At 43.2% G+C, this 24,540-nt stretch overlaps 2 protein-coding genes across 14 annotated transcripts in view; one reads left to right on the top strand and one right to left on the bottom strand.

Moving 5' to 3' along the window:
- Positions 1–24,540, top strand: part of LOC126561391 (homeodomain-interacting protein kinase 1) — a 199,835-nt gene that overhangs the window by 92,747 nt on the left and 82,548 nt on the right. The window lies entirely within an intron of this gene.
- Positions 1–24,540, bottom strand: part of LOC126561649 (glucose transporter type 1) — a 77,169-nt gene that overhangs the window by 9,438 nt on the left and 43,191 nt on the right. For 5 of the 11 annotated variants that reach the window (XM_050217926.1, XM_050217935.1, XM_050217929.1 and 2 more), the window contains 4 exons: positions 9,701–9,925; positions 9,492–9,631; positions 8,209–8,235; positions 449–552 (listed from right to left, as the gene is read on the bottom strand). In XM_050217926.1, coding sequence (XP_050073883.1) covers positions 449–552; positions 8,209–8,235; positions 9,492–9,631; positions 9,701–9,925 — 496 coding nt within the window. Of the gene's footprint in view, positions 1–448; positions 569–8,208; positions 8,236–9,491; positions 9,632–9,700; positions 9,926–24,540 lie in introns of all 11 variants that reach the window. The other 6 variants (XR_007607063.1, XM_050217927.1, XR_007607064.1 and 3 more) reach the window with 6 other exon arrangements.

Here is a 24,540-nt window from a genome sequence, read left to right as displayed (position 1 = left end):
GATTGATAGATAGGTTTTTAGAGAGTCTACGGTTGATGAGTGAAGGACCGCTGTGAAGCATTGCGTTTGTGTGTGTGTGTGTGGATGTGTGCGTGCGAATGTGTGTACTTAAGAGGGGCGAGGAAGCTTTCGAGAGTTTGACAGAAGGAAGATCAAGCAGGCGTAGCTTTGCAGGCAGCAGCAGCACGTAGCAAAATGCGTGACGATCCCATCCATTCGTTCTTCTTCCTTATCTTCTCGCAAAATATTTTCCTCCTCTTTTTCCCTTGATACACACACACACACACACACGTACGCACGCACACGAACTCACGCACTCACGCACGTAATAAAGCTCCTCGTGAGTAACACAAACACAGCACAGAGACACAGCAATAATGTGGGGTATCGGTAATAAAAACAAAAGAAAACAACAACACACAAAACTAAAAATACAAACATGGCTTACGTGAATCGTGCTGGGTCTTTTCCTCGGAGATCATCAGCGCGGCGTGTTCGATGCCTGAGTTCATACTTTGCGGCTCCAGATTATTTACGCAGTTTAGCATACTCCTGAAATTCGCACACTCTACGATTATGTAATAAGTGAATGTTATCAGATTACCGATAGCGTGATGGAAACGAGTGTGAATTTTTAACAGTTTTTGTCTGTTTTGCTTTTCTTTTCTTCCGGGGGGTTTTTTGTTGTTGTTTTTGAGTAGTGTTTTTTTGGACTGTTTCTTTTCTTTTATATATAATATTTCCCCCAATTGTTGTTTTGCTCTTTTAATAAAAAGAATCTTGGAAATTTTGTTAATTTTTACCTTCATTTTGTAAAAATAAAACTCGAACCGTTTGGCTGGATTGGAAAACCAACAGCTAGCAATATCGTTTCAAAACGGAGAAAAGTAAGCGCTGTCAAAATTGACAGGTTCGAAAGAAAAAGCTCCTTGGGGTGGAGCTTTCACTAGCAGTGAAGGGTTATGTGTATGTAGTGAACTAAGTGTTTGTGTGTGATTGGTGGCGGCAGTGGTGGTTGTGGAAAGCCGCATTAAAAACTGGCCACTAGAAGCGAGTGTAAAATGGTAATCGTTTGCTGGCACACATCTACAGAGGATTACAAAATTAAGCACACACACACATTCATTAAAAACTAAATTTCGGTTGCTTAAAAAAAAAATCTCCTGTTGCCTGTACGTAAGCAATGCGCAGCAATAAATAAGAATAATTTAGATCAAACTAGTTGAAGATATTTAAACTGACTACACGAAAAATAAAAGTGATTAGTCTATTATTGAATAACGTGTGTGCTTAAATTTTGTATTCCACTGTACATATAACAAAAACCAGATCCACACGGGTGAGGCGCGAAACTAGGCGTAGCGAGCAAATTACCGAGCCTGTAATGCTGATACGATTGTGATAACTATGTAGGTGCTAGCGCAATAATTTAACGTTATGATGACGTGCGACCCCGTAGTAACACCGCACCAAAATCTGCAAATCGAAAACCGGGAAGCATTCATCGCATTTCACTCACAGCGATTTGTGTTGTCTCTCTTCCTATTTCGTGTGCCATTTCGTGTCGTACGGCGGTGGATCATAATGAAAAATGGATCATTTGCGTGTCGACCGGTCGGTGTAAAAGTGGCTGCTCCCTGGTGGAAAAGTGGCACGAATGTGTCTGTGGGTCTTGATCCTTTTTTTCCCCCGAATGGGGAAAAATAGTCGATCGTTAAAGGGAAACGCATCAACGCGTTCAATGGGTTAAAGGTGGCAAGGTATTTGATAATGGGATCGCCATTACTGGTTGAACAGCAGCGAGTAGGAGCTGCTTTGGGGATAACGCTTTCCTTTCCGACAAGCACAAATCGCAGGAAAAGAGACGCACTTAAAGCCACGCGTTGGATAAGAAATTTTCTACCTTCGGGGGTGCGATCATTGGTTGTCATATTTTAAAGAAAGAGGCAGTTTCGAACTGTGAACGCAGGCAGTGTCGTCCTACGCCACAATCGACAACGCGTTTGGGCATATTGGAAAAGTTTTCCCGCCTGATGCTGTGCGCCGGAGAGAGAAAGATCACCCAAAGTAAAACACAACAACTTTATCTAGCCATTTCCGAAAGCGCTCTCTCTCTCTCTCTCTCTCTTTCTCTCTCTCTCTTTCCCTCGTCTGGATGGGGGTCTTGTTGGTCGCTGTTCGCAAGATGGCAGAAGACTATTATTTATGAAATTATCTCGCAGCGAACAGACGGGCTGGAATGCATGATAATGTTGCCACACCTGTCCACTCGAACCCACCACTTCCACCGTCCCTTAATGTCCGTCCAGGGGGCGGTGGTGCGTCCAGGAATTTTCTGCGTAATCGATTGGATGAAAAGTCCATCCGCGATCCGCGGGTGTTGGTGGGTAAAGGCAAATGGAAGAACGAGCGCTAAATTACACGGAAATTGAACTTTAGCTATCGGTTTAGACGTCATTATTATCTTCTTCTTTCTACTTTAATGGTGTAAGGCATCGAAAGGCTGCAAGACGCCTGTTGAAGGGAGGCTTAACAGAAGCAACCGCTGGCACTGCTGCATGAGTGAAAGTTGTGCCCAAGTTGTTTGGGCGTTTGCATTCACCAGCAGCATTTGTGTGAGGATGGTGTACTTTCGGAAAGAATTTCCATTTCTCCAACAATGCGGAAAAGGGGACGTGCATCCACGCTGAGCGGAAGTGACTTGGAAGAATGTTTGTCGCGTTGTTTGGATTCTTGTTTCGGTGCTCGCTGCAACCATATCCGAGCCAAAAGGGCATTGTTTATTTAGCTCTTCAGCAGCAACACCAGCAGCAGCCGATGTACGGGGGAAAAGTGAACAAATGAAAAACAAAATACAATAAAAAAACGGTCAAAAAAGAAATAAACACGAAATAAAAGGTACGGCACGGCCGGTATCTCAACGACGATAACTAATAACGAAAGTTTTCAGCATAACTTACACGTGCGCATTAAGTGAAGCGCGTAGCTGTTGTTCCGATTTTGGAATCGATTTAGCATTTTTCTTGTTGTTGCTTTGCTCTTGCTTTAGTCCGCACCACTGATGGGGCCGTTTTATTTAATTTATTGCAAATTGTTTTGACAGGCGGCACTGGTCGGTAAACTAATGAGGGCTGGTTGAATACGATAGTTTCCCCTCATGATAAAGGGAATCGATTAAGAGTTTGCCGAATATTTAGCTGCTATTAGCCATTATTGGTTCATCGTTGAGCATTTAGAACGTGTTCTTAATTGTTATCGTATTATACTGTTGCATTTACATTAAGTATGTTGCAGTTAACTTATTTATCGATTTCTTTCTTGCTATGACTTTATTCTATTCCAAGTTTGTCGCGCAGATTGCATACTTTCAGGCTGATTATCCAAAATAAGCTAGTGAAATAGCATCATCTCAACCAAAACCATTCCCTGTTACTTTCTTAACCTTAATGTACACGCGCGATAACAAAAAAAATCCAAAAGCGAACAACCACTATAAACATAACGTGTAAGAAAAGGTAAAATACTCACTTGGACATAAAATAAAAGGAAAACAAAGTACAAACTTAACCTAAAAAATAACAGAAACCACTCAAAGAGATGGGATTGGTGGACAAGGGGCGGGTCCTATTTTTTCCGGTCATCGGCTCCATCTCGTTTGCCGGATGGGGACACACCGTGGCTGTCTGGGTGCTGCAGCTGAAGCGAATCGGAGCTGATTGAGTTGTGCTCGGTTTGGGGATCGGTTTCGCTGTAAAATAATAAACCGACGTAAAAAGGATCGTTTACATTTTCCGGAGAAAACAAAAATCGAGGCTCAGGCGAGGTTAGTTGCAACTGATGGTGTTGGAAGCGGTATGAGGTGGTGTGTGGCGGTGTTGTCCTTTTAAGGTGAATGGATTAAATGGGATGGATTTGTGAAAGATTCAGTAAGATTAAGAGGCACATTTTAATGGGCACAAGAAGCATCGGCCCCATCAGAATCGAGAGCTAGCGGCGTGGGCCACAAAGCTCAAGTACGATACAAAATTAATTTCATTCATCTGGAACGAATCAGGATGGCCCGAGGCACAACGATGCCAGTAGACCGATGGGGGGCGGATGTGGTGAAGCGTTTGTCAATTATTTTCCTATCCTTCCTATTGACGGCGATTTTCCGCTCAAAATGACAAAATTGCTCTTGAGTGTAGTACAAGTATCGCATATGAAAAGGAGAGTGAAGAGTGTAAGCGGTGGTAGGATTTTTTTTATGAGGAGTCCTTTGAAGGGACCCGTGAAGAGCCTACAAGTTTAATTATCACAAAGGAAAACTGTCCCTCCTTGAAGATGAACGTAGGAAGGAAAGAGTTGAGCATCCAAACGAGCCAAATGTATAGGGTCATGTTCGGAAGCTTTTTGATTGTCGAGCGAAAAAATGGCGCACCGGGAGGCGTTCTCTGCTCGGAATGAATACTGTGCCGCCTTAGAGCTAAGAAGATTGGATTATTCATTAGAGCGAAAGCCCTGACATCATCATTACCGGCCAGCAAAGGGCCATATCGCTGGCAGTAGCTAGCGGGGACAGGGGCGAGTGAAATATTATTTATCTGTCTCCTAACCTTGTCCCAAAGTGCCCAAGTACGAAGGACGGGAAGTCGAAAACGATGAACCTACACCCGTACGCCCTAATCACACAACTGGGCGACGACTGGGCGACGCAGCACGGACACCGAGTGGATGACAACCGGTCGACGAAAAGTTTGTCATCAGCACACGCTAAAACCCGGGAACGCTGGTGCGCCTTATCAAAAGCCGTAAGGCTTTTCGCTCCATTAAAGGATGATTAATTGATTTAGGAGTAATTAGAAACGCCGGATTTCCGTCGACAAAGCCAAAAAGGCGGCAGCAATGGGTACCAACCGGAAGGCAAAAGGACACAAAATGGCAAAACGAGCGCCAAACCGAGCCCGGTCCCAAGTGAGTACAACACGCCTGTAGGGCTTTTTCTTGGAATCTGAAAAATCAGTTCGACTTTTGAAAAACCCGGCCGACAACCATTCGCACAAATCGGAAGCCAAGATATCAGGTTTGATCTGAATTTGTTTCGATAAGGAGCGGCGAAGGCGAAGACTTGCAAAGCCATTCAATGCTCGTTTCGAAGACGAACGAATGCTACTGACCAATGGTTGGAACGGTTAAGCAGATTTTACGATTTCAACAATCAATGACCACGTTGTCGCATTACGGTTGAGCAATGGAAGCTTTTCGTAAAATTCATCAACCCCCGCGTAAGCGCTTTTCCTTTTTCATTTCCGGATGTTCAATGTTGCTCGCTTTTTTGGTCCGTTTGATGCATCGTAAAACCGAATCCGGCAAACATCGACCCGGCGGCTGTGTGAAATCGGTTTGAATAATTCATAATGTTTGCCTAGTGCGGCCATTCCAATTAATGGGGCAGCTTTTGGCATTCTTTTTCCTGTTGCCGTTGTTGTTGTTGTTGTTGTGGTCCTCGGCTGCCATCATTTGAATTATCAGGCCCCTTCGGAAGAAAACATCGTCGTTGACTTGTTTAAGCACCGAGACACAAAGATTTTGATGGCTGCTAATGTTGGTCACGGCGCACCCTCACAACCTCGCCGTCCTTTTTGTCGGCCACCCGAACAGATCGGTACAATTTAATTTGACTTCTTTCTTTTCTCGTGAAAGCTGTTCTTATGGTGCGAATGTTGTGCGTTCGATAAGTAGCGCCGGGGCAATTCGGTTGGCAATTTGTTTACGCGCGCTGTTGTTACTAGGCGAAGATGAAAGGTGTTTGGGGTATTCGTCAAAATGGAATAGCTGTCAAATGGTGACAAATGGTGGGCATGGGCGGCTCCTAAATGGTGCTTGAAAGCTAAAGCAATAATGTTGAAGCATAACAAGGAACACATTTTAAGGATAGCAGCTTGTACAGTCTTAAGCGCGAGCGTAACGTGGTTTAATCGAATGAATTTTTTTTTGATTGAACAATATTCCTTAAAAGACGCTGATTTGATGACGAAACACGTAAAAACGTGTTTACAAGCGTTTGTATTGCATACTTTTTTTAGGCCTAAATTTGAACCTTTTCCAACAGGAATCGAAGCCTTTAAAATAGTAAAAGGTATTTACATTATAAATAATACAAAAATGACTGTACAAGATGTATCTGTTGGTGCGTTGACACTTTGCTATGCGGTCAACTGTTACCTACTCATCTATGCAAGCTTGGTGTGTGCTTTAAGCAGCTCAAGCTCAAGAAAGGGAATAATCTATATCTTCCATCCATCCAAACGGTTTCCAACGCAATGCATGCCATCGAATAATATACGCCCGCCACGGTGAAACTGTTACAAATTCATACACGTCCTGGCACTGTTGTTCTGGTGGGATGGATATGAGTGAAGTGAAAAGTGTGTCTTTCTGTAGTGGTGCTGTCGTTTCATCCCTCCATTCTGTTTCGGCTGATCAGCTGAGCCGCCGACTAAGCCGAGAAGAACTTCACCAGGAGCAATACTAATAATAATCTGATAATATTGCGCTATCGGAGCATAACAAACACACTCACACACGGCACGGCACATCCACCTTTTTTTTGTATACAAACACTGATAAAGAAGGGGTTTTTACACATTTCGCTCGATCGTTTAATTCGTTTTAACCGTATTTAAACCGCTGTGTGTTGCAAATTTTTCGTGATTTGCTTGTGGTGTGCGTGTGTGGTGGTGCGTACAATAACAACACACAACCCACTTCTTCCGGGTGGGTCCGTTTTGCAGGTTGGGTTGGGTGCGTGGTTTTTGGTGCGTTTACTTGTTGCTCGCTCCGTTGCTTGTTCGGGAGGACGAACGCGAACTAACTACCGTGTGGCTGGGTTGGGTGCTCTGTTTGTGAAAATCCTCTTCAAATGAGGGGTTTTGCCTTTGGGAGTGTCACGTTACTCCGTGGTGCTCATTACAGATGGTGAAAGAAGAGAGAGAAAAACACAAAACTGCTGCGGAAGAGTTGAGATTTTCCACGGAAAACGACGGTGCGAAAGAGGAAACGTTTGAAAAGCCTCGCGTGTGCAGATTGGTTTGAATTTAATTACCCAACATAAACTGAACGTTTTTGGGGTCTTCCGCTTTAGGGAAGTTGAATTATTGCAATCGATCGATGCGCGGTTTCGTTAATTGACCCGTGCGTTGTGGGATAGAAAGAGAAACAAAAACAAAAAAACAGAAAATGGGCGCAGAAAATGGCTCGCACTCGCAAGGAGCGGATATGATCCCTTGGGTGTTTGTGGAACAGAACGAGGGATGAATAATTGTGCGTGTAAAAGATCGATGGGAAAAGTTTTTTTCCCCTAAAGACGAGATGGAGACGGAAACTTGGTTCGTTCTGGGTGTGGTGCGGGGAGGTTTACTGGCCAACAGTCTAATTAAATTTAGCTCATCTCCCGAGCAGTTTCGTAGCTCGTTGGAGCTGTGAATGATTTTGGAGGTATTTTGTATGCTTTTTGTTTCACAACTTTACTCTAGAAGTGTGGTAGTACTCACGAGATTACGGAAATGGGTAATGCAGCTGTCCAGAAACTTAAAAAAAGACCGAAAATAAATAGTACCAATTCATGCAATAGAACGAAATGAAGCAAATAACTAGAAAATAACATAAAAAAATAAAATCAAACATTATGACAACCTTCTCGATACACTCGCAGCTTGTTCTACTGGCTTTCGGAAGCGTTAAAAGAAAAGAAAAATGAAACAAAACTTCGACTCGTGGAAAGCAGACGGCAGTGCATCGTACGGTGGATGTTTTGGTTGTGATCTGCCTCCAACGAAATCAAAACACTATCGATAACATAAACCCTTCAGCCTTGAGCAAAACGAAGCGAACAGGGCAAAACGAAACCTAAGTGTAGTGTGGAGGCTAGTACAGTAATCGTAAGTGAGCGGTGGCTAATGTGTCGAAAGCGCGATCAAAAAACGGTCAAAACAAAAAATCGAATGAGCGAATCGCACGAATGTGAGCCGCCTGAGCGAGCTCTGCTCTCGCATGAAGTTATGAGGAAAAAAGGGGAGATTTTCTTTTGGACGGTGGTGGACGAGCTTTGTGTGTATGATGATTTCAAAGGGGGTGGGGGCCATAATTGTTTGCCGTTGATCGTCGATCAACGGCAAAACGAGCGAGCGAGCGAATTCTCATTGCTTGTACTGCGCAAACTGCACTTACCCGTAGAGTCTACTATCGCGAAGGTTTCTATAAATTAGGGAGGGGAAAAGTAAAGTTGTTGATATTCTGCTTCTGTGGAGTTTTGGGACGTTTGCAGAGAGAGTGTGTTTGTGTGTGTGTGGAAATATGTTTAATTAACCCCAGGTTTGTAGGAATTGTGTGGGTATTTGTGTAGGATCGATGAGAAGAAAAGAGAATTCGATATTAAATTTCACAGTTTACAAACAGTTTCTAAAACTAGTATAAAAAAGAAGAATAAAAAAAGAAGAAAAAAGGAATCGAAAACTTAAACTTTCTCCCTTGTTTTGGCAGAAGCATTTTCGTGTTTAACGGCCATTCTGCATCCCGTTCTCATCCCTACTGTAAGGGCATTGCAGATGATTTAAACTTTTCCTTCGATGCGTGGTGCTCTTTTTTGGGCAACAGTCTAATTATAGCGAAGATGGAATGCATAACAACTCAACCATAATCAACCATAATGGGGTTTTCACACTCAGCAGTTATGGGAAGAACCTTGAAGGAACGAGCGGTTCTTCTTCCTCTATCGCACAAAATCCTTCACGAGAAGATGAAGAACCGGATAGAATATAGATGCGAAAAAAAAAAAACAGAGTAAGAGATTTTTTACTTCCGTTCCCAAGTGTAAACTTAAGAACTGTTGAGGAGCAGGCGTATTCTGGGAATTCGATCCTGAGTGCAACTTTGTGTGGTGCATAGTAAGGAATTTTGCATCAGAATTGCTTTTCCGGGTTTGGAGTTTATTTTGTTTGCTGAAATATTGACTGGTTTAACGTTTTGTTTGTGGGAAATCTTTCTTTTCCGGGAAAAGCTGTCGATTTAGTAGTTTCGATAAATCCGAACTTTTTTTCCGTAACCTCAAAAATTTTTAAAGAAATTTTGTAGAAGGAATTTGTGTGTCCTTTTTGGTAATGTGTTTTATGTTCACGAAGAAAATGTACTCCAGTCTGTTGGCATGGAATATGATTTCGTGTGGTACAGATTTATCCCACACGCGTTTATCCCGTAAACACACAAAAATATTGCACTTTTTACACGAGTTGGGGAACCATCGATTGACAGAGAAGAGTCATTAGGCTGTTGTCGTTGACGATGTTAGAATATGTATAATATGTTGTTAGTATATGTAGGTGGTGTGTATATGATGTCGACGTTATTATAATATGTGTGTGTGTGTGTGTGTGTGTTAGAAAGCGGCAGTAGAAAGTAAAGTGAGCGAGAAAACAGATTGGGGTTGGGACGCATGCAAAATGAAATGGTCTTACCTTCCGTTTCCGTGCCTAAACAGAGCTAAAATTTCTTCGAACGTTTTGTTTTTGGTCTCAGGAACCTTTTTATATGTAAATATCCAAAATATTGCTAAAAATACACTAAACGGTAGGAATGTATAATTTTCCAAGGCAGTCTGTGTGGAAAAAGAAAACGAAAATTAGTTTCACGTCGGAAATCAACCGGGCAGGAGTAGGGGTATTACCTTTAAACTTGGGAAACCAATTCCAACAACGAAGTTCGCCATCCAGTTCACGAGCACCGCGATCGCCATCGCGCTCGGTCGCGGCCCTTGGGAGAACAGCTCGGCAGTTATCATCCACGGTATCGAGCCCGGTCCGACGGCGAAAAACACGACGAAGGCCAGCGTTGACACTACCGACAGGTAGGACATCCAGTCGATCATTTCCTGCACATAACCAAAAAACTCCTAAACTATGCGTGTAACAACCTTGGGTTCCCGTATTTAGAAGGCTTTTATTTTGCGGGAGGAAGTATGGGGTTCGTGTGTTATTCATGTCCATGTTGCAGTCATACGTCGATCGTGAGGGGAAGATCCGGCAAGTTTTGGGGGACAATAGGAAAGATGGGGGCGGAACACAAAGGGAATGATTTTGTTTCTTATGTAGCGTGTCGTATAGTTGTTCTATTGCTGGACGTAAGAGAGAGAGAGAGAGAGAGAGAGAGATAGAGAAAGAGGGAGAGAGTTGGAAAGAACAGTTGGTGGAACCTTTAGCGGACCTTCAGCACACAGCACGGGCTAGAAGAAGAACTCTACCTGTCATCTGTCACCTGAAACGCAACTCAAGAAGTGGATAGGACCGTTGTAAACAAGGTGAACCAAACCATTACCGAAAGCGAGGCTCAACAAAGATCAGTAACCAAAACAGGTACGGATAATACGGGAACGAAAATGGACAAAACTAAACATCGAAACAGAAACGGAAAAAAAGGAAAACAGTCGAGCAAAGAGCAAATTACGCTCGGTCACCTTTTGGGGCAGTCACCGAGTTGGTATGGGCAGGCCCGGTGAGAAGGCTGCTCTTCAACTAGTAGCGTAGTATTAATAAGATATGTTAGTAATATTAATAGTAGGTAGGTAATAGTATTAAGTAGTTGATGTACTTGGTGGTCTAGCGAGTACATTACGTGAGAGTAATATAAGAGAGGCTGTTGTGTATGTTGCCCGTTTACCAACACATCCACCCCGTGGTTAGCAGCAGCGACAGCAGTATTACGCTCAAAAATGTTTAATGTGTGATCAGCACCAAAAAAAAAAAAGAACCGAAACTTAAGTCGCAGCAACTCGACTCGTTAGACGTAAGATAAACAAAAGAAAACGTAAAACAAACAGAAACAATTAACAACAGTGTGCGTCAACAAGTATTTCTTCGCATTTGTTTAGCCCCCTCCCCCGCTTGCACTTACGATAAGTGTTTACACGGAACGGGTGTATGTGTCGCTCAACGTGGTTCTGTGTTTTTGTACCCTTCGCACGCTAGGTGTGTGTTGCTCTGTTGCTGTGTTTTTGGCTTTTTCTTCATATTTATTTGTTAAGTAAAGTATACGAGATACAAGGCAAAAATATGGAAGTAATAAAATGGCGGGCAGAAAAACGGGGTTTAGAGGGGGTGAGAGAGGATGGTTAACGTGTTAACTCATCGCGATCAGCTATGGCTTGACTTTGGTAAACTTGAATGTGAAGTAATACTGGGTGTCTCACAATTGTCTCGCAGCACGTCCAAAAGCCCGGAGCAAATGGAACACCCACTGTGTATGTGTGTGTATGCACACTTTACTGGTGCACAAGGGGCGAAATGTCTTAAAAATTATCCTGGAGCAGGAGCAGGGCAGGAGATAGCGAATGGACCATTACGGAGGTATCAAGGAAGGAAAACAGAGGGAAAATTGTTGATCCTTAATAGCGGGCGGTTTGTTTATTCATGTTTTTGGGATGGTATGATGTTTTGAATTCACGCTTCACCAACCCAAACCGAAAAAAGAAAAGGAAGCACATGACAGAATATGAATTGTGATAGGCAGTTGTTTAGTGTCGGTACGCCCCATCCAGAAAGGCTATTATGAGTGACAGGCGGATGTAGGTTTGTGTTGTTGTTGTGGTGGCTGTTGTGTTCGCTTGTATGATGCTGTGCTGTCAAACGCGGGCTCCAAATCTTTTGACGTGGAACACAGGATTAATCTACGTAGAGGAACTTTCGTTCAGGTGAAACGCTTTCATGCTCAATGACACTGCTCAAGAGCAGAAGAGGTTGAGCTATAGAAAATTACTTTCAGAAGCCTTTTATACACACTGATCGAAAAATTTGATGAGAAGAGTGTAGTATTCAGTGCAAAAAAAGCACATCCAAAACAGTGGACTATTTGTGTCAGAGGTTAATATTTCAATTAAACAAGGATCGGCTTGACGCAGCCCAGAATCGATCGGAAAAGACTCGGTCACATGTAGCCGAGCATCAAACAATACTGCTAAAAATAATTGGTTAATTGCATTCGTGGCCCGGAATCGAAATCGCGACCCAATTTACAGCCAAGAAGAATAAAAAAAAGGATGCATACCCATCTCGGGCTATCCGGTTGCAAATTGGTGTTCATTAATGCTGCACCCAAAAGCCAAACCCCGTGGAACTACCATTTACCCGCCTGCCCGTGCCATAATTGATGCTTTCCGATGCCATTTTGCTTACGCGAACCGCGGCCCCGAAGCCGAGACGCATTTGAACGCAAATCAGCGGGTCAGTTTTGTTTGTTGTTCATCTTTCCGCGCAACCGGTTGTGCGGTTAATTCGAGCGGATTGATTGTTCAGAATTTACACAATTGTAGTAATGAAGGATTCGCCTGCTCCTGGTACGCTCCCTGCTGGGGATGTGTGGAAAAGAAAGGTGTTAGCGTGAGACGAAAACAAAAAAAGGGCAACATCAAACGTCAATAATGAAGTTAATTTGAGGGCACGCAAAATCAATAACACGTGACCGCCCTCGATCCTCGATCGCGGTGGTTTCGCGGTGGTTTCGGGGCGGGAAGCCGGTGGTGTCGAATTACCGAGATTGCACCGAAAGTTTTGATTATTGGGCGCAACACGAACGGAATTCAATTATTGCTGGAAGTCCGTACGCATGTACCGTCGAGCGGCGGAACGGTTAAGCCGCGAGTGGGCCAAAGGTCAGATAAATAAAGTAATCATAACCGTAAATGTTATGAAATAAAAACCATCATCATCATCGTCGTCGTGTGTGAGGGAAATTGAAACCCGTACAAAGGGAAAAATGGGATAAAAAATTAAACATTTTACAGCGACGAGCAATCAACCACACAGGAACTTAATTTGTGTGGATTAAAACATCTCACGGTGAGTGAAAATAAAATTTCTCCCCGATAAAAAGACTAAAAGAGATCTTGAAAGGGAACAAAAATATAGAACAGAGTAAAATAAGTAATAAATCCACGAGAGTAATGGTGTGTTGTTTTTCTCATAATTGGAAAATAACTGGCTTGCATCCGATGTAAACAGGCCAAAAGCTTGCGTCGAGGACGCTTGGCACTCCCCGTAACATCTCTTCAGTAACGTTAAACATCGCTAAATGATACAGAATTGCATGTCGGTGCGCTAAACTGTGTGTCTGTGTTTGTCCAATGGGTGTGGTGTTTGTTGGTGTTGATGATTCACGCGGCGTGTAGTACATTGCGTGCTTTTCACAAGCGTTCTTCTCTTGACGAGTGGCCAAAAACTGTGTCCACTGTCCACTGTGGGTATGTGTGATTCCCGGTGATCGTGGTGAGCGCGGTTGGGTGTGATCGTGTGTTCTGCTGCTTTGCTGCTTCAAGGGCAGTGTAATTGGTGGCCATTTCCCGCCCATCTTGGGATGGTAGCAAAGTGGTGATGTATACCATGAAAATTCGAAGGAAATGAAAGGAAGTCGCGAGAAAGGGAAAGCGGTGTGACATGTGTTAGCCGGCAGGTGAGGTGAGCAACGAATTCGGGAAACTGGGGAGGAGCGGGGCAGGACATGGGTGACTGTCTTTTCGTTTGTATTTTTGTATTTTGTGAATTGTTTTTCATTTTTTTCGGCGAAGGGTTGGGGTTAAAAGCCTTAAAAACCGAGAAGTACTCCCGTACGTCCTACAAGCTACAGGGGCAAGACGGTTAAATGAACGAACCATTTCTGTTTTTGCTTTTGCGTTCTCGTTTTCGTGGCCATTCGTGACCAACGGCAACGGCTTGTTTACGATACTTAAGAGCTTGCGATGCTGTTCGAAGTGGAAAGGATTTGGAGCTGCAGGTTATCTGCCATGGAGACGCATGGTTGTTCACTTTACGATGGAGGCGCATGGTGTTTACGATGTGAATCTTTGTCAACTGGCAACAGTTTCTTCTTTTTTTTTGTCTTTTTCATTCGTCGCTAAGGCAATGATATAAATTTCCCAAGTGTCTTTTTTCTTACTAAAATCGTAAAACAAAAAACAAAGCTATAAGGATATATAACATCCGATATGGAATGCTCTCTGTGACGGGGTGTGTTCATGTAGGGTTAAAATTTAACTCGGTTTCTCTGTAAAACAGAGGGCGTGAGAGAGAGCAAAAATACAATAAAACTAGCTAGGAAGGATACGCAGAAAAACAAACAAATGGCGCCCGGGTAGTCATCCCGGGTCACCTGGTCACTAGGGAGGGAAAAACGGTTTACGCTTCTGCATTGCACGTTCGCTGCGTTTGATACGTGCCTGGGATGCAAAGTTGGGTGTGTCGCTTTCACCGCAAACAAAACAAAACAAAAAATCCAAAAACCCTCACCTTTTTATGCTGATAGACCCGTACCAGGCACGGGTTGGCGGCCAGGTAATATGACAAAAAGATTGTCCAAATAAATAAACCCGAATGCTGCTGCCGTGATCATCTGCAGTGTGTGCAGGATACTGGCGCGACCAACGAGGCAAAATGTGCTTACGCTCGAGAAATCTCATAAAATATTAAACTAGAAATTCTTGCACGATACGATTTGATTAAGGGGTGTTTACTTAAATCTGTGAGGCATCCCATTCCACTTGGCGGTGAATGTAAGAAGCTGCTGTGGCATAGAAACGAGTTGAAGATACGGTCTTCGTTGTCCGCTGGAAAGGGTCAGTATTTATTTCCCTGTACAGGGTAAGTCTGCTTGGTGCAGCATTTTTTTCAACCAACGATAGTTTATCCTATCTCGGTAAGAAAAACACACTCAAGATGATTTCAAGTGATAGCAAAATTGTTTCGAGAGGATGTTGGATCATTGGTAGCATGCACACTTTCGCTGATGGTATTTGAAAATTTAATCTAAATTTTGTAAGGTTGTACTGGCGTTAAGAGTGGTTCCAATTGCCAAGCAATATACTGTGAATAATTCAATATTTGTTAGCTTAAACAATTTCTAAAGCCATTCTGAACTAATTCCCAACAATAGCTCAAGAGCATTGATCGTACCTTTAACAAAGCAATAAAAATTCTTTTAGGAAGAAAACTTCCACACGCGCGAAGAATGTTGCATGAGCTTTTTCCCATGGGGCTACACAAGACACGCTTTTTGTTGTATCTCCACGCCTTCATAAAGCACTTTTCGCCATCACGCGTATTTTGAAGCCACCGCACGGAAAAGTGGTTGCGTGATAAAATTATAAAAGTAATATTTCCTGCTTATTTCGAAAGCGTTGGTCGTTGGTTCCCCCGCACCGTGGGGGAAAGGTGAACCACGCCAGCAAGAAACCAAACCATCACCTGACGAAATCAGACGACACTGGCAAGGGTCGACGTCGCCGAGAGAATAACCTACTCAATTCCCCAAAGTAACTGTTTACCGCGCTGTCTGTTCAACCGTGAAGACTTTATGCTTAGGCTGATGCCTATCTTTCATGCGACGCTTTTCATGTTTGCTAGTGCTCTTATCCTTCGCCGAACCAGCAGTAAGAAAGAGCGAAACAAAAGTACAAATTCAACTACACACAACTTTCGTTGAAAGCATGCACCGGTAGTAGTAGGTGATGGAGGCGGATTTTAGATGGAAATATGTTTATTTTCTGCTTTGCCAGCCGAAAAAGCGCCGAAAAGGAAGAAACCGAAAATAATAATAACGACCCGAAAAACGGTTATCGTGCTTTTACCACCATTTTTTGTTCCTGCACTTCCAGCGACCAGGCCATGGTCTTCTTGTCGCGGCATGGTGTTTCGCTTTTTCCTTACATTCTGTACATTGCAGAGTGCTACCTGTCGGTACCACGCGGGCCTAGGTACGAACGACCATGCGTCTTCATGCGAGAGCTTTTTTTCCCTAAGTAAACGACCATGCGCCTCCATCGAGCATCGGGTGCTCATCATCTCGGGCATAGAGGTTTCACTTTGTTCCTTTTCTTACACATCCACGTGTGCGATGTGACAATCACAGGGCTTCACATCTATTTGTGTGTGTGTGTGAGTGCTTGTGAGGATATTTTTCTTTTCGTTCACTTAAGGCACACGCCAAGTCCGCCTTCCAACGCTAGAAGATGTTCCTTCCGTAGAGCGAAGAGATTCTTTTTTCAATTACATGAACGGTTTTTTGTTGCTCTTGATATGTATATATGGTAGTCAAAAAGGAAAACATGTACAGCACGCACTGACACACACACACACATGGATGTGTGCAGAAAGCAGCGTGGGACATGTGGGCTTCCTTCCCTATTCTTCAACTCTATCGAGAAAGACTCGTTAATTCCACATTCATCGGGGCAAACGATGCTGTTGGATTGCTCTCGGAAAATATTCCATCTTCTGCTGCTCTGTACTGCTGCTCTGCATACCTGCAGAAACCATACTTTATGCTGTTGTGGGTGGCCATTCACCGAGGGTGGAAAGTAGATTGTTATTTTATATGTGCGCAAAGTAGTCTTCTGCTGGCGTCTGGTTGTGTAGTAAATCCCTTTTCCCCTGCCCGGTGTTACCCGGGCAGGCACTCCACCGAGCGGTGAGCCTACTCAACCAAGACCAAGCAAAGCAAAAGCAATCGGTTGCAACGGTTTTGCTAAATTTAACGAGCAAAAGGAAGAAGAAAAGAAGCGCACACATCGGTAGCGAATCACGATAGGTGAAAGCTATCAGTTGGAAAGTGTGTTTGAAAGTGACACACTCTTAACCTTTCCCATTTCCATGTGAAAGCATTCCGAACCGGGCGGGCAGGTGAATTTACACCGCCGCAGTACGTAAGGAGCCGGCAAAGGTATCGGTTTCCTTTCCGGGCGGTTGACTTTCTTCGTGCAACAAACGAACCACGGAACCGGTGTTCGAGCCGGCGAGCGGTGACGACGACGACGACGACGAAAAAGGAACGAAGTGAAACTTGAGATGTTTGGTTAGGGGGGAAGGAACTGTATCGCCGTAAATAGAGGCGGCGTATGACGTCAGCACGGTGCGATGTTCCGTGTACGGATCTTCTTGGCTCGCGCGCGTAAATGATTCGTTTATTTAACAAATAATTTAATGTACAAATATTTACTGCAAAGAAATGGAAGACTGGGACTATGTTGCTATATGGGAGGAGAATGTGGAAAGAATTTGTGTTTTTTTTCGGTTAGGACATGCGGCTGGTGCAAAAGGTGCAAATAGGTTAAAGTATAAAGCGATAAATTGAAATATTTACAACTGCAAAAAAAGTTAGGAAAGAGTTAGCTAAGTACAACGAAATATTCAAAGATTATAATAAATAAGCTAAGCGTTTCTAAAGTCTACGATATAAAAGTAAGCAATAAAACAACAACATTTAAAATGGAAAACTGAGAGCGATCTTTAAAATATCAACTTCGACAGTTTTAATGAATGATTTGCTGAGTTGTGTATAATTATAGGAGCTTAAAGATGTTGTGTTTCAACAAACTTGGAATTTTTTAAATGCTGCATTGATTTAATAAAGTGTAACTTAAGGAAAAAAATGATTGCGACTATAATGCTTCTGAATTGTGGTAAAATTATTCCGCAATGCTCAGCTGAGAGAAAACTTCAAAATTAAACTGCTAGCTTTGGATAGAAAAAAAGTTCTAACGAAAGCACTTTTTGCTGTTAAGATTTATGCTGCATTAATTCCCAACTTATGAGAGTTTTCCAGTATCGTTCGAGCTTGGCATTAGCGCAACATGTTTAATTTAAATTTACCCAAGAACATGTACTTTAAGTAGCGTCAGCATGTTAATAGAGTATTTCCGTAAGTACAATAAACTCCCAAGGCAAGCAGCTTTTTAAGAAAAGAGCTACCTTTTGGCCTTCTGAAGCCCGCTTTTTTTTCAATTTCAATTACTGTCCATCACTCACTCTCCTACGGCATTCGATCAACAAATGCAGGAATTTGAAAATCCCGTCAGCAGCATTCCAACCGAATGCATTCAACCGACAGAAGCACCAGACATTAACCATCGGCGGACTTTGAGTGTGCAAAGAATTGCTATAATGGTACGATCGGCTCAAGTGGCCTGTACCGGTGGCACACCTCCACAGTTGGTCGGTGTTGGAACCGTGGCGTGGAATCCACAAAAATGCCTAAAACGGCTCTGTCCTTACGGCAAGGAAAGCTTTCTCTGCGATGCCGATGGTTGAGGATGGAAAAAGCCTTCGACATAACTTTTTCCTTCTGTTCGGTTCACTCTCCGTTGACACCCTTTTCATGCTCCCTGTCACATCCCCACCAAGTAAGGGATGAGCCGAAAAAGTAAGGATCCGTAACGAAATTGAAAGCAACACGAGCGATGAAAGCGAACCAAAACTATTTCCCATTGTGCTCCGTTCAAATGGATAATTCTTTTGTGTGGCTCGCCGCCGGTGCCAACATCCTTTCGGCAAACATTGGAACTCTGCCCGAAGACCGAAGAACTGCAACTTACAAACCATTCCGTTTCATCTAGCCCGTTCGTTCCCGTGCCGGGTCTCGATGCGGCAGATGCGGCGCGACCTAAGGCGGCTTGATCATCTTCTCTGGTTCTTGCTGGCCGCATTGCTTGGGGGGCGGTGCATTACATTGCACTGCACAAAACTCTAGCGGGCATGAAAGGTTTCACTCAGCTCGTTCGTCTTGTAACGTTACCACGCTTTCGACCACGCCACCGTCGGTCCATTACGATAATCGTTCCGAGCAGTTCAGTGCTTTAATGGGGTAATAATAATTTGCCCTCGTTCTTACAATTTCAACCTCCTCTCGACTGCTCTTCAATGCTAGCCGTTGAGGGTTGTAGAAAAGCGGTGTCGTGTTTCTGCTGCTGTCATAGTTCTTGGACAGCACTCCTCCCCGTCTCGTACCAGCACGCGGAAAGAAAAGTCGAAAGTTACCTTCGAGCAAAATCAGCTAAGACAATGGAATGGAAAAGGTTTTTGCGCATTGTTTACGGTTGTTGTTGTTGTTGCTTTGCTACTCCCATTCCATCTGTGTGGTCTGTGTGTCGGTTCCACAGTGGAAGTTGCCCGGTGAAGAAATCCCGTCCCGACCGAGCGAACTTCTGCAGCAGGAGTAGTGTTCTGCTTTCGTCGCGTAATTAAAGCTTGGTTCGGAAGATGGAAAGCAAAAACAACAACGAACAAATCACCGTCGGAAGACGCGAGCGACTCTATATTGAGCGTCAATTTGAGGGGGCGGACGTGCATAAGGTGGCATAGTCCTGCGCTCCTAGCTGACTCTTTTCACGTGGTGCAATGCCTCTTCCGGGGGAAAGTAAAAGGAAACTAATCCTACTCCCCCTCCCAACATTGCCGTTTTCAGTTGGCAGTTGAGGAAAAGTTTTCGGAAAACTACATGAAAAGTTTCCCGTTTCCCGGGAGTGTTTCGTGTTTCGCGCGGAAAAGCGACGTGGACTAGAAATTCAATATTACCGTTTCCTGTCCTTTGGAGGGAGTCCCGATGCCACGTCCTATCCGCTCGGGACAGGCATTGTTTTTCAAGCAGCTAGTGAACTCTCCCTCTCACTGTTGACGATGGTACGTGCTTTTGTTTGAAATTGTTTATTGACTGGTTGATGTAATTACACCATCATTACAATGCGAGCAGAAGCCTTCGACGGCTTTGTTTGCTTGTTACAGGCACCAGGAAAGCGAGCATCATTCTTGAGATGTTTCAGCTCCCTGTTTTTTTTTTCGTGTGAGAATGCAACGGAAATAAAAACAACGGTAAAAAGGAGGCTAAATGATAACAATTTCCGGAAGGCAGCGAAGGTCAAACTTCTCAATAAAATGTACCATTTGCACAAAAAAAAAAAAGGAAACACAACATCCATCCTTCGAAGAAAAGGATATATACGGGATGGGAAAGAAATTGTTTTGACCCGGTGGAAGGATTAAACAGTGCAAAGGAGCTGTCTCGGGAGGCACCCCATTTTCTGGCGTGAAAAATCTAACACGCGTACTGGTGGTTATGGGAACAAAAAGCATGGAAGAAAGGCAAATTCAAATAAAAAATCTTAATCGAACGCGAGCAAGGAAAAGAAACTTCAGTTGGATTTAAATTGGAAGGTAAGCGAACGAGAAAAAAAAGGATTCGGCATGGAGGCAAGATATAAAAAAATTCGAAATACGTGTTCTTGGAAGGATGGAAAGAAAATGGGCTGATTATATGGTGTATGGATGTAAACTGTAGAGAATACACCATGTTATCACTGCCTGTAGCCAAATACTTTCGTATTTGGTGTGGTTCAAGAGCAACTTCGAATAGGAGATTGTCTCTTTACTATCGTTTTTTTTTTCTATTTAAAAAAGAAGTTGTTGAAAATTAAAGCTCCTGAATTACAAATGGATGTTGATATAACTTGTTTGAAATATTTTCTTAAATTTTTCACATCATGTAGCTGGGATATTTTTCCGCACTAATTGTGCTTCGTTCATTTTTTCATTTTTCAAACTTTTTTGGGATTAGACCAGGCCGTTTTAAAAAATCAATAAATAAAAAATTCACCGGGGCACGGTAGTACAGGTGACAGCGGCGCCGGTCTTCAAACGGCAGCACCGGAGTTCAAAGCCCATCCGGACCGTCCCTTTCGTAGTGAGGACTGACAATCCAACTACGTGGTATCGGGAAGTCTAGTAAGCCATTCGATTGTCGGCATGACCTTAGAAAGTCGTTTAACCAAGAAGAGAGGGAGAGAGAAATACAAAATCGTGCTTGATTTTTATTGGCAGTGATTTAATAATTTAAGCCAACAAATTTTATTTAAGAGAACTGTTAGGACTTAGAAGAAGTTACAATTAGAAAATAAAACAATTTCGGTTGAATAGAACTTAGTCTAGCAAATTATTATAGTTGGTAAAGTCCATTAACACAACAAAACCTCTATCCGTAATTATGATCGAGAGGTTCTTCCATCCTAATAACAGCCCAACCTGCCACTTCCCACACGTGCAACTTCAACGCAATGCTTTGCTTGGTGTGTGTGAGATTTCGTTTCTGTAGTAAATAAATAAACACAGAAACGAAGCGTACTAAGGTTTCATGGCAAAAAAAAAAGAAAACGCTTAACGGAAACGTTAAGTATTTGTGGCCAACACCCCAGCACACACATACACAAAAGCAAAACAAGAACTCTTTGGGAGGACGGACAGGAAAACATTGACCTTGGCGAAGCTGTAAAGCCTGGGCCTGGGCGTTAGGGGTTCGTTTCCGTGTAGTGTGGTTTGCAAGCTAAAGGGGGCCATAAGAACGCCAACAAACATATCTCCAAACAACACTTAGACTTTCCTTTTGTCCTCCTTTCCGGGATTGGGTAGAGCGAAATCAAAACATTAGCAAGCGGGCACAATAGGGAAGAACGGAAGGAAGGAAGTCAAGTGGTGATCGTGGGAGAATGGCCCACCAATTGGCTGCCACGCCGTGTTAGCTTCCCCAGCTTTCTAGGTAGGGGGGATGGTTTTTCCTTCGACTGAACCAAGTGAACCGTGTGACCATTGAAACTTTCCCTTCAGCGCGTGTGTGTGTGTGTGTGTTTGGTGTTTGGCGCCGCCTGTAGTTAACGCTAATGGATGTCATTAACACGAAAAATAGCACCATCCACCCAAGTCTTGGGGCCGGAACTGTAGTGGACTCGCGTTTCCCATTCCCCACACACACACACCGAGGGAACCTGGGAATGGAACAGTAATTTGCTTTTTTTTTTTCGTTCCTTTCCAACTTGGGCGTTATTAGGGAACGAAGGGAGAGTGCCTCACACGCTCACAGGTGACCTCTCTGTGACGGGGTGCTTTAACACGCCAAGCCACGTGGAAATAGTGGTCATTGAATTGTGCTTTTGCGCGTGGTTGAGTATGGTTGAGCAGGTGGAATTTAGCACGCAGAGGGAGAACGGCAAGAAACGAGGACGAAAAAAAAAGCGAAATTACACACAACTAAATTACATTCACTTCATTATGGCAAATATTTGTGGCACCCGGGGGTTGAGGTCAATGGGCTTGGAGGTTTCGCTTGGTTTTTCATAAACGAAAGGTTGCTTTTTTCCCACTGGGAAAGGAATTTTCCACCATGAATGAAATTGACTTTTTTGCCGGGGGAAGCCTCTAGCACGGGTTTGTGTCTTTGACAGAATAAATTTCCCACCAATAAGAAGCACTACGCTAGCAACAAAACCCACAGTCCTTCTAGCCAAAAGCACCGGAAAACAAAGGGGGCATCCCAGCCCAGAAGGACGCAGTAATAATGTCCCCATAGTTTCTTCTTTTTGTGCGTGTGTGTGTGTGTGTCTTTCGTTCCTATATCTAATCGGTTTTCGAGCTACTGCTACGGTGGAAAAAGTTTGTCTGCCTCCTGGTTTTTCGCACCATGGTGATTAGTTTTGGTTTTACTATCACCTCTTGACCGTTCACAATCGTTACAGAATGTTGAAATTGGAGGTACAAAAAACAAGAAAAAAGGCCAACAGATTACACAATCTGGGGCGGAGGACACGGCAGTTTTTCATTTTCCCCCGTCCTTTCGTTTCATTACATTCCAGGAGTTTGTGCTTGAGGTGTTAGGCGTGATTCGTTTTTAATCGAGCTTTTCTTTCTCACTCACACTCGCACGATCGCTACCACCTATTTCGTACGAAATATGTCGACCAACAATAATATGATAATGTGTATCTCTCCCATCCAGTGGAAGGTGTACACATCGACATGCGAACAACCGTGACAAGTCGGCTGGAAAAAACATGCAACAGGAACTCCTGCTGTGTGTGTTGCCTATTACTCCTCTGTTGCGAGGGGGGATTTTTTGTTGTTGTCGGTTTTACTTCGATTGAGAATGGTTTTCATGCACGAAAGCACCAGTGTTGCTTGCGAGAGCTTCCAATGACTTGGCCACAGCCGGAGTAATGACAGCAGCAAAGGCTCGTTCGAGTTGTGTCCCAAACATACGCAAAAGCAAAACAACGGAAGAGATAAATGCAACCACACAGCAAAAGGTTCGGTGCAAGTTCTTTAATTAAAGTCTAATGAAAAACGTGACCACATGTGTGCAACACTTGCAGGCACTCCCGGCACACTGCTGGGAAGGGACGCTGGTACAAATTGTCCACGAGCAATGTGAGGATCTTGTTGTGTACGTGTGTGTGTGTGTGTGTGTGGAAGATATGAAAAACAGCACGGTGGAAATGGAAAACTTTTTTTCCTCCCATTTCTCACAAAATGCGACACACAAACGCACTGTTGCTGCTTGCTGTTGTCCGAGTAACTGAGCATTGTGGCGAAACGATTTTGTCACAATCACTGCAGCACTGCCGCTGCAGGACTGTAGTAGTACGCCTATACCCATCCCCTCACATCATAAGCCCACACAGTGATGCAAAATATTTTGGAGAAAAGTTTTTCCCGGAGGTTTTGTACAACTTTTCCCCGGAACAAACCACCGGTAAAGTGTTGCGGTAAAGACTCACAGCATGGTGGCGTGTGGTTTAATTTGGTTCTGCTTCTTTTTTGTTTGCTGGTTGGTTCTCTGTGCTTTGGAAATTGTTTTTTTCTTTCTTTTGGGCAAACCAATAAGACAGAGAGTCACTGAGCAACTGAGTTTACGAACTTTAAATGGAATATTAGAAATTGTTCATTGGTTCGTATTCGTGTTTGAAAGTGGAGAAGGATTTTAAGAAACTGAGACTAATTAAATGGTTTTTAGCTAGACTACGTTTCTACTGCCTTATACGAATTGAAACAGTAAAGTACGAACTCCTTACTATGAAAAAACTGCTTCTAAATGGAGCATACTCGCATGCGATCGAGTTCAGATAAATAGTTCAAGATACAAAAATATTGTAAAAATGATCAGAAGAGAAAAAACAAGCAAAAGCAGAATGGAACAAGAAAGAAAATTGATAAAACGACGGAAGAAACCAATCCAAAAGCAACAACTATCAAACATTTACTATAAACACCGAAAAGAACGAAATCCGGATACTGAAACGATTTCAGCAAACAAAATAAACGAAACAATTCAAACACAGAGGGAAAAAAAAAACAGGGGAAAAAGAGAGCGAGAAATATTGGAAAAGGATCACTAGCAAAGAGAAACAAACGGAATGGTAATTATAAAACAATCAATCAATCAATCCAAACATCAAGAGCAAGAGAGCAAAGAGAATATGGATAGAACAACAACAAACAACAAGAACGACAGTAAGTAGTAGTAGAAGAAGGGAACAAACAGTGGATAAAACAGTCCATAGCAATAAGAACGTAAAACGTAAAACGGGAACGGATTATCGCATTCGCATGTTGGTTGTGATTGGGAGGTTAAATAACAGGAAGCGTGCCCGCTTTTTCATGTTTGCTGTGGACCGAATGCAACGTCAACAAGACACACAAATTGGGAGGAGCAAAACAAAACGAAAAACCGGGCACGCTTTATCTATTTATTTAATGTGATAAAATATTAAAACGTTTAGTGTTGAAATGGTTGCATTAGATAAAGGTGGACGTTTGCCAATCAAATCAACGCACGCACCATATTCATCACTTAACGTTTTATGCAAGCCATTTGCATTTGCATTTGCATGGAAAGTTGCTGAGAAGTGACGGGCCATTTGCCTTGTGGCTG

Source organism: Anopheles maculipalpis, chromosome 3RL, assembly GCF_943734695.1.
Source record: "Anopheles maculipalpis chromosome 3RL, idAnoMacuDA_375_x, whole genome shotgun sequence".
NCBI classification, from domain to species: domain Eukaryota; kingdom Metazoa; phylum Arthropoda; class Insecta; order Diptera; family Culicidae; genus Anopheles; species Anopheles maculipalpis.
This window is presented reverse-complemented; position numbering and strand designations above follow the sequence as displayed.